Source organism: Palaemon carinicauda, chromosome 25 (genome assembly GCF_036898095.1).
Source record: "Palaemon carinicauda isolate YSFRI2023 chromosome 25, ASM3689809v2, whole genome shotgun sequence".
Taxonomy (NCBI): Eukaryota; Metazoa; Arthropoda; class Malacostraca; order Decapoda; family Palaemonidae; genus Palaemon; species Palaemon carinicauda.
The window spans coordinates 89473422-89484883 of record NC_090749.1 but is presented as its reverse complement, the minus strand read 5'-3'; the positions used below and the strand labels follow the sequence as shown (position 1 = coordinate 89484883).

Here is an 11462-nt window from a genome sequence, read left to right as displayed (position 1 = left end):
TTTGGTAAGTAAAGGATTAGGTAGGATGGGGAAGAGAAGGATTAGGGGGAGGTGTTCGTGCTGAAAGGTTAGGGACTATAGGATCTGGAGCAGATGAAGGATGGCGTTGAAGCCTTTACCGAGGGGCTCTTTGAGGTTTAGGCGGCTGAAACGGTGGTTGAGAGAGAGAGAGAGAGAGAGAGAGAGAGAGAGAGAGTGAGAGAGAGAGAGAGTTGCTAATGTAACTACTACTATAACTACTAGTATTGTCACAACTAGTATCCCTAATGTTATAACTATTAGCGTTACTATTATGAGTATCAATAGTTCCATAGCTACTAGAATCATCACTGTTATAACTATTACCATTACTACCTACTATTGAAACTGCTGTTATCACTATTACTATAAATACTAAAATTACTATCATAACTACAGTTATCCCCACTACTATTATTATCATAACTACTGTTATCAATAATACTATAACTTCTACTATTACTGTCATAACTACTGTTATCAATAATACTATAACTTCTACTATTACTGTCATAACTACTGTTATCACTACTACTATTACTATCATGATAATTGCTATCACTACTAATATAACTACTACTATTACTATCATAACTACTGTTATCACTACTACTATAACTACTACTATTGCTATCATAACTACTGTTATCACTACTTCTTTAACTATTACTATTACTATCATAACTACTGTTATCACTACTACTATAACTACTATCATAACAACTGTTATCACTATTACTATAACTACTACTATTACTATCATAATTACTGTTATCACTACTAATATAACTACTACTATTACTATTATAACTACTGTTATCACAACTACTTTTACTTACAAAACTACTGTTATTACTACTACAATAACTACGACTATTACTATCATAGCTACTGTTATCACTACTACTATAAATACTACTATTGTTATCACTACAATTATTACTGTCATAACTACTATTATCAATACTGTTATGACTTTCATAACTAGTGGTATCACTATTACTATAACCACTACTACCATTACTATCATAATTGCCGTTATCACTACTACTATTACTTGTCATAACTAATGTTATCACTACTACTATAACTACTATTATAACTACTATACATATTATCACTACTACTATAACTACTACTACTAATACTATCATAACTAATGTTGTCATTACTACTCTATCTACTACTATTACTATCATAACTACTGTTATCACTACAACTATAATATCATAACTAATGTTATCGCTACATGATAACTACTATTATCACTACCATAAATACTGTTATCACTACTACTATTACTATCAAAACTACTATTATCACTACTACTATAATTACTGCTAATACTATCATAACTAGTCATCATTACTACTATAATCATTACTATCATAACTACTGTTATCATTTCTAATATAACTGCTATTGTTGCTATCACTACTACTATTACTGTCATAACTACTGTTATCACTGCTAAAATAACCACTACTTTTATCACTATCAAAACTGCTGTTATTACTACTACTATTACAGTCATAACTACTGTTATCACTACTATTATTACTCTCATAAACTCTGCTAGCACTACTATTATAAGTCCTTCTATTACTATCATAACTACTGTTATTACTACTACTATAACTACTATTATAATAGTCATAACTACTGTCATCGCTATTACTATTAGTATCATAACGAGTTATCACAACTACTCTAACTACTATTATCACTATTATAACTACTGCTATCACTACTACTATAACTACTACTACTATTACTCTCATAAATGCTGTTATCACTTTTACTTTCATAACTACTGTTATCACTACTATTATAACTACTAGTATCATTACCATCATAAATACTATTATCACTACTACTTTAACTACTACTAATACTATCATGACTACTGTTATCACAACTACTACTCTATCATAGCTACTGTCATCACTACTACTTTAACTACTAATATCAATATCATAACTACTGTTACCACCACTACTATAACTACTAGTATTACTATCATAACTACTGTTATCACTACAACTGTTACTATCATAAATACTGTTATCACTACAACTATTATTATCATAATTATTATCACCACTACTACTATATCTACTATTATTACTATCATAAACACTGTTTTCACCACTAGTATATCTGTGATATACAAATACATTAATAAACCTATGACCCAATGGATCATAGGGAAATGGAGTGTGAACGTCAAGTCATAACAGGATATGAAAGTAAGACCAAGCTAAATAATTGCATAGGTAACATTTTGTATATAACGTCAACAATACAAGCATCTGTGAGAAACAGTTGACCTCTTAGTCTCTGCACGGAAACAGATGGGTTCCGGTAGTAATCTTGTGTAATCATATTTGTAATAAATGCTGAGATAACTCATACGACGTTATCACCAAAACTTATATTTTTGTCAGTTCTATCTTCACTTGTCATACGGGATGGTCATCCGACCAACCCATCCATACACCTGTGATGGAGCTACTAATAAACTGTTTTAAAGTTAACTTACATAGACTTATTCAGAAGAAATAACCTACAAGTCCAACAAATATATACCACATTGAAGAGACATGAGATAAAACACTAATGTGTGTTTATAACAGTACCACACCAACATATCTACTCATAACTGTATTCACTACTACTATTACTATCATAACTACTGTTATCAATACTACTATAACTCCTACTATCACTATCATAACTACTGTTATCACTTCTATCATAGCTACTAGTGTTACTATCTTAACTACTGTTATCACTACTACTATAATTACTACTATTACTATCATAACTAGTTATCACTACAACTATAACTACTACTGTTACTATCGTAACTACTTTTACAACTACTTTTATCATAACTACTACTATTATTATTGTTACTTGTAAAAACAAGATTCTCTTTGTATTAAAAACGACCATGGCGTCTCTCTCTCTCTCTCTCTCTCTCTCTCTCTCTCTCTCTCTCTCTCTCTCTCTCTCTGTGAAAAGGTAACAGATAGTATTGAGATGCACATTTATACGCTCGTGCAATAGTAGGCTTATTCGTGAAACTCTACATCCTTATCCATGTTATTCAAGAAGGTTATGAATATCTAGTTCATCATTCTTCTTTGACATCGTTGAGTTGTCCATAATATCATATTTAGTAAATGTAGAGATAAAAGATTTAACGATGACTGCAGGTTTAATTTCTTTATCATTTGGTTGATGTTCACTAGGATTCTTCTTCTTAGCCCCAGTCGAGATTTCATTAATAATTCTGTGAGCAATTCTTACAAAATAGCCACTTCCGGAATTCATAGCTTTGTGAGCCTCTATTACTCTACTGTCTAAATATTCTCTCCCGTCAGTCCTGACTTTTCTTTTGACCTCACTATTAATACTGAAATTCTTAACATGATCTACCTTGTAATTCTAGTTACTTCCTCGAAAACTTTCGACAATCAATTTCTGTCTTTGTCGCCTTTTTAGAATATCCCAAGTAATTGGAAGAGGATTTCCTACCAATATAGGTTTATCAATATTTTGATAAATAGCACGATCTATTTCGAGTTGTTACACTTCTTGTCCTTTATTTCTAATGAAATCTTTCCTGCTTTTTTGCATTAACGGAAATAGAACTTGAATAAAAAAGGCAATGCTAATGACTAACCCTACTAAAACAAGCGAAAACAATTAATAGCTACCTCTTAGGTATAGAAAATGTCTATGAACACTTGTAAAACAGAAACAACAGATAATTACCTTGTAATCTGAATGACCCTGTAACTACCTTGTAAAGATGAATAACCTCAGGGTCCTCTTGAATAACCCATTAATCAAGTTTGTGAAGATGAATAACCCAAGTGGGGTTATTCATAATGTTGACTCTTGAACATGTTATTAGACCTTCGAGCTTTTGGCTTTTTTTTTTTTTTTTTTTTTTTTTTTTGAGTTTATAAATATTATTTCAAACTGATAAAATGTTTACTGTTCAAATCAATATTCAGAAGTATATTGACTATTCTTGATATTATAATACATAGTACAATAAAAAGAGTATATTGACTTTTTGTACGAAAAAGATTAAAGCCAAACATTAAAGTATAAGAAAAACTGAAATGACTCTATTTTTTATCCATTGTTATCAGCGTCGTAATAATCTAGGGACTTTGTCAAAGAGTCTCCAAAGGATACTTTAGTATCCCGACTGGGCCACGAAATGATCTTTTATGGAGAATCACAACTAAACCTTTTTGTTATTATATATGCAATCATAAGAACAGCCATTTAGGCTAAATCCAGCCACCTCCTATATCATGGTTTACATTTTTTCTTTGGTAAAACAGAAGAAAAGGTAACATTTATTTTTCTAAGTTGTTTATTGATGTAAAATGTCTCAGAGCAGCTTGTGTCGACCATCGGAATGGCCCGTTCCAAAGAGAACTGTTGGCTATAATCTACAAAAAAAGTTCGTTCCTATGTTTGTATCCACCCTATTTGATTACTTTGGCAATTGTTGCCCACAGGCTATTTATTGCTCAGTATCTCCACCCACTCAACATGGCGGCCCAGAGAGAACACAATTCTGCCATAAATAGTAGATAGAGACTTTTGGCAGTTAATATCATCATCATTACTACCGAAGATATAACCTTATTTGGAAAAGCAAGATATTATAAGCCTAAGGGCTCCAACAGGGAAATTAGCCCAGCGACGAAAGGAAACAAGAAAATACATACACTATAAAAAGCATTGAACAACTAGAATAAGCATTGAAGTAAATCTTTTATACATAGAATGAAAACTTCAAAATAGGAAGAGAAACAAGATAGAACAACGTGCCCTAGTGTACCCTTAAGCAAGAGAACTCTACCCTAAGATAGTGGAAGACCATGGTACAGAGGCTATGGCACTAACCAAGACTAGAGAATGATGGTTGGATTTTGGAGTGTTCTTCTCCCAGAAAAACTGCTTACCATAGCCAAAGAGTGTCTTCTACCTTTACCCAGAAGCAAGTAGACAGTGAACAATTACAGAAATTAGATAACCCCTTGAGTGAAGAACAGTTAGGTAATCTTAACGTTGTCATGAGTATGAGGACAGAGAAGAATGTGGAGAGAATAGGTCAGAATATTCGGTGAATGTGTAGTCAAAGGAAAATTAGCTGCAATCCTAGAAAGGAATCCAATGTAGTACTGTCTGGCCAGTCAAAGGACCCAATAACTCTCAAGCAGTAGTATTTCAATGGGTGGTTAGTTCTTAGCAGATTGCCTGGAGCAGATATTAGACCAGCAGTAATAGTACCATTGAGTAGTTTTGACTGGCTAAGCAAGAGGCACGCAAAGAGAGCACACTTTATTTTTGCAGTTGCTGGAAGAGCGTGACTGGAGGATATCAATTTCTCTTATACAGGGCCAACCAATGCAGGCTTCTGGCACTACAAAAACCAGGCTCCTCATGGATCCAAAAGGAGGAACCATAGTGGTAGAGAAAGTTTTATAGCAGCGAGTCAAAGTGAGTAGAAGAGATTGGAAGAGGAATTGGAAGAATTATGAGTAGGAGAGAGAGGAGCAGTTAGAACTGAAGAACTTATCTCTTTTCTAGGCTTGGGAAGTGAGACTTTTGGGAAAGGAGTATTTGACTGGGTGATTAAAGGGATTTTGGAACTTTTATGAGGGATAGGACTTTGGAGGGCTCAGTTGGGACATCTTGGAAGGATTCCTATGCCCTTATTGTGGGTGTTAATATAGACTGTGGTCAGGTGATTTTAGCTGCAGATACCGAAGTGGCTCCAATGTATAATCCTGGATGAGATAGGTTCCCCATATTCCAAGGTTCAGAAAATGTGAGATTTGACCTATGAAGGAAGCGATGACTTTATTTAATGGAACCTTGAGATTTTTATTCAGTGTTCTGCATCTACAATGCAGTTGAGTGAGGTGATGAATGTTAGAGAACTGGTGGCCAGATAGCTGATGACTGTCTTCTTTTGCTTAGTTGGATTCAGGAGAGCCGGGGAGCAATGCATTGGTAGAAGGCAGACACTTCTTTGCTCCTTAGGTGTGATGACTAGCTCACCATTGCACCAAGGTCTTACAGCAATCTGGATGTTGGGTTTTGAGTCTGCCAGGGCAGCAATTCCAGCATAGGATGTGGTATTTTCTGCAGGTATGAACTAGAATTTAGGTAGTGCTTCCATCTTAGTGTTGTTTGTTTCCCCTGGGATGATGGAAGAGAGCTGGACAGAATAACTAAGGCTTCTTGCAGTATACATCTAAAATGACTACTTTTGAATGGAGAATAGACTTTTTAGCTTCTCTTCCCATTATGACAGCTATTAAAGAGAAAATGTAACTTGTATCTTTCCTTCTCCATACAAATTAGCCTATGAGTAACAGATGATAGTGGTAGTGAGCATGCTGTAAGATCAACTGATACAGGTAATCGTCCATGAGCCAATTAGTAGGAACCAAGTCGCCAGTGAGTGATGACTTATAATGAGCTACACGCATCTCTCCTATAGTCTCAGTTCAGCTCTGCTCTCACAGCTCTCAACTGTCTTGGATTATCAAAATTTTCAGTTTAGCTCCTGTCCTTCCCCACCATCAGTGTTAGGATCTCGCTGTTTGTTCCAGGCCTTAGCAATTTTGTAGGGATATTGTACCCTTATCAAGCCCGCCATTGTAAAGAACACTACTGCAAAGATATATCCAGATGTGACTGCCAAATGTGCAAAAGTTACTTCAACTACCGTGATGAGTTAGCCCTCTTAGTTAACTGGTACAACACACATTTCAAAAGGGCCCACCAAAATATATGACCACAAGCTACCCGCTGCCAATACAGCTCAGCTTTCTCTGAACTCTCCTGCCACAAAACATAACTTGCCCTCTTCAGATTCCTTTACCACACATCAGTCACCATCCTCCACTGCACAAGCTTTACTCATAGCATTTAGCCCCCTCTCCGCTGCCATGGAGACAGAGGAATCCACTTCAAAGGCCCTGGCTACCTTACCCCCAAAGAAAACCACCATCACCATCTAGACTGCAAATCCACACATTACCTCCCGCAGCTTCTGAAAGAAGCCTGTGCAGTTCCAGCTGCTTCACTCAAACCCCAGAGGAAGATATCTCGCCAGAGACCTCCTTTGAATACCTGATCCTCACATTCCCTCAACTTCTCACCAAGTTCACTTCCCTTTATAAAGTTCCCAAATTCCTTATCCAAATCCTCCTTTCCTCCCAGGCCAAACCCTCTTTCTCACCACCCTGAATCCCTTTCCTCGCCATCCCATGAGCAGAATTAAACCCTTCTATTCATAAGTGCTCTTATCTCTACTAACAATCCTTCCCTGTTTAGACCAAAGGTCATTGCTCCCGTGACTCAAAAGTGAGTATTTATATATATATATATATATATATATATATATATATATATATATATATATATATATATATATATATATATATATATATATATATATATATATATATATATATATATATATCATAAAATAATAATTTTTTGATAAAACTGAATTTTATAATAAAATTAAGTGAAATATGAGTATTTTTTGTAAATATACATCATAATGAGAACTTTTTTTATAAAATAATAATAAAATTTGAATTATTAGGCTTCAACTTACCAGTCTTGAGAGATGTGAGGGGTGCAAAGACACCTTTATCAAGCTTAAAAACTACAGCAAACTCGCGAATGTGCAGGCAGCTGCCAGGGAAGGGACTAAACCCCCTCCCAAGAGAAGGAAGACTCCTGAAAATCCCTCACCAGCGCCAGTACCAGTCTTACCATCGCCAATTGCGACTCCAAGGACTGAGTGCACAGACTCGTCCTTGTCTGTCCCTACAACTCCTCAACAGTCGTGTGCAACAGCAGTCAACCCTTCAACCTACGTGCCTGAATCCTCCAATGCCATGGAGACCGAACATGGGGCCCACTCCACGGACTACAACTGCACAGATTCCTTAAAACACTCCTGCAAGAAGCCTCTGCTATCGCAGAGAACATCTCAGCTACACAGCCAAAGAGGCCTCTGCCGAAGTTTCAGCTCTCACATATGGACAACGAACACTCCTATGCCTCTGTTGCTGCCATGGCTGCTAAGCCAGGCATGCAACTCACTGCAAGACCTAACAGGAAAGGTGATCTTATCATCTACCCTTAGGACGTTGAGACAGCCAGATTCCTTCAGGAAGACCCCACTTTAATGCTGCTGGATCCTGCTTTTATCAGGAAGAAAGCTGTCATCGCCAGGTTTCCTGTGTCGATGCCTATCTCCATTGCAACGTCATGCAGCAACATTGACTGTGCTGTTCGCTACATGAGCAAAGATGACGTTCCAGTTCGACGTCTCATTGCCACCTTCATCGGTCCAGTTCCTTCCAAACTGGATCTAGGAGTCTGGGGAACTTTCCCCATCGAAGAATATACACCTGAGCCCCTTCGAAGCTATAGATGCCAACGTTTTGGACATCACAAAGAAGAATGCAGAGGCCCCATTATCTGTGGTGTCTGCAGCTAGCGACATTGCACAGAAGTGTTCATTAAGGCCCACAAAGAAGGACGACATACTACATCCAAGTGCCCCAATTGTTCCAGGCCATATCATGCCTGGAATAAGCGCTGCCCGGAACGTCTCAAGAGGATAGCAGCCATGAAGAATGCATCCTCTCTAAACCAAAAGAAACCATCTCCAATCCAACCACAGAAAGACCAGTGAACTCCTTGCCAGAGAAGACAGCGCCAGCCAGCTACTGCTCCTGCACCTGCATCTGCAACTGCTCCTCAAAAGGACCAGCAACGACCTGTAACTGCTCCTCATAAGGACCAGCACCGACCTGCAACTGCTCCTCATAAGGACCAGCAACGACCCTCATCCTCATTCCCTTCCCAAACCTTGGCTCAAAAAATTGAGTCTCTCACCTTGCAAGACCTCATACATATCGCCTTCCAGATCCTTACTAGAGTCCTTTCCTTATTCTCGACCTCTACCTTCCTGCAACGCCTGCAACAATTCTAGTTTCCAGCCACAGAGCAGGGATAAGGCTCTTTGCTTAGACCTACTCCTATTCTCTCCTACTGAAAATCCTTCTCTCCTCTCCCAGTCCTCTCCTACTTACTAGGACTTGCTGCTATCAATACTTTTTCTCTAACTAAAACTTTTCTTTCGTGGACCTAAAAAGGAGTCCCCTTTTTCGGGTTACTTTCTGCCCCTTGTCAAATCCCTCCTTTATCCCTCATCCTGCATCCTTTTCCCTGTTCCAGACTCTTTCAAATCCAACATTTTCTTTTTAATAGACCAATTTTTGCTCCTTTGGAGTTCTCATTCCAGATTGCTATCCTCTTACGGGCTGTCCAGGACAAGAGCCCGTGTCATGCTACAGGCATGGCAATCTTCACCAACCAACCAACCAGGCAACTCAGGTTTAAAATTCTTAGCTTCAATCCACAACAACAACTCCTACTATTCAAAGGCCTTACACCCCGAACTTTCTAACTACCACTATCCGTGAAATGATGGTACTCTATTACTACCACCGTCATCCTTACCGTCCACAACTATCTCTACTACTGAAAACTTTTCAAATTACCTCTTATGTGATAACCAAACTTATATAACTTTACAGGTTATCTACAGGCTGACCAAGGGAATGGCCCGTGCCAACAAGAACTGTTGGCTTTAATCCACAACAACAACAACAACAACAACAACAACACTTCGAATTCTGAAACTACTGATGAAATCAATTCCGAAGATATCTTTGAAAGGAGAAGAGGTCGTAAGGTCTTTTCCCATAATAAGACTCAATAATTAAAGCGAGAATCTCCTCTTCCATCCTCCCATTTTCTCTCCTATAACACCCTCGCTCAAGGTTCCCACTAAAGAACAATTGGGAAACGAAACCTCAAGTCTCAATTCTCGGTGTATAATAATCCATGAGTCTATTTAGCCTACGATTTCATTAACAGTGAAAAAAGTAATAATCAAATTAATGTTAATTTCCTAACATGTTAATTGGTGTTAATTTCCGAGTCATGTTGAGAAGCTCTTGGCTTTGATAGGGTTAAGAATAAGGGCCTGCGGTGTCCTGCTAACTTCCCTTAATAGAAATTAACCAAAATAGACATTTTTCTGATTGCACACGTCAACCTGCTTGACTTTGCAGAAATGCTGCTTCGAGAATCAGTACAGTAACTGCATAGATATAATAATTGATAATGACTATTTTATTTCAATAAAATAGAATAGCATTCAAAAATTAAACACATTATGATTTATCATGAAAAATTATCTTAAAATAAAAAATTGATGAAAAATACCATAAAATTAGAATTTAAAAGTTTTAGGTCCTCAGTTATGGAAGGCTGGATTTCTTCAATTCGGTTCATGGGCAAGGGGAAAGCCATAGTTCCTTGACTAACTGAAAACTATTTTTGAAGGGAGGAGACTATTAGCTCTCTTCCTGATAATTCTGTATACTGAAGGCGAGACTAAGGCGATAAGTGTTCTCCTACATATACTTCAGAAGATCGCAAGTCAATGACATCACTGAACAATAAGATTTCATTAAGATTTGATGATGGAAATTATGAGTCGCAAAAGAAATTAATTATTGATATTTCCTTTGGTTTAGACTCGACTTACATTATTTTTTCTTTTAAATATCTCAAACATTCACAGGTTAATTTCATAAATTTATGATTAGATCAATGTAGATTTGGCAATACTGCCTGAGCAATAAAGTAAAATGTTCCATTGTGTATTTGAATTTCAAATGCTAATATAATTATCTAATATCTGAGCATATTTTAAAAAGGTCCAGAACTTTCCTGCTGCCTCTGTTTTCCATCACAACCTTAATTGACCTCTGACAGAAATGAAATGGGTGTGGTGAGAGAGAGAATAGGAAAACAAGCGACCTTTTTGACCTGACCTTTGTGGAGGACGTACAGAGATTAGGAATATGTTAATGAGGGTCATGAAAATGGAGCAGGATTTAGTGATGGTTGAGTAAATGGAGTTACGTGTGGATCAGGTCTTAATTGTTGTAACAAACTAATTAAGATGGTCTTAATTAAAAGACCTTAATTATCCTGTGACAGTTAAACGATTGACTATTTGAGGTGGAATTTGTAGGCCTATGTGGCACGAGGAAAATGTGATGAAATTGTGTTTTATATCATTAACGTTTGTTTGTTCCTAAAATACCTTTCTTTTGTTCTAGTTAGGCCCAGTGAGAAAAATAAAAAAATATCCCAAATTGAGACGAAATTTTTCAAAAAAAGAATCCAATATCAAAGATGTGGTATCTAAATTAATAGACTATATATTTATGCTAATATATTCATTACTTTTTATATGTATTGCTTAAATTAACTTCATTTTGCGAATTTTTTAC

General features: G+C 36.6%; 1 protein-coding gene across 1 annotated transcript; it reads right to left on the bottom strand.

The window, feature by feature from the left end:
* Window positions 1-677: 677 nt before the first annotated feature.
* LOC137619143 (uncharacterized) lies at window positions 678-1082 on the bottom strand. The gene has a single exon (XM_068349329.1). It carries the CDS (start codon window positions 1080-1082, stop codon window positions 678-680), a length of 405 nt encoding a protein of 134 aa, XP_068205430.1.
* Window positions 1083-11462: the final 10380 nt, after the last annotated feature.

What these genes read in the sequence shown, in the direction of transcription:
- LOC137619143 (XM_068349329.1), bottom strand. Translation starts at nt 1,082, where the DNA reads ATGACAAGTAATAGTAGTAGTGATAACGGCAATTATGATAGTAATGGT.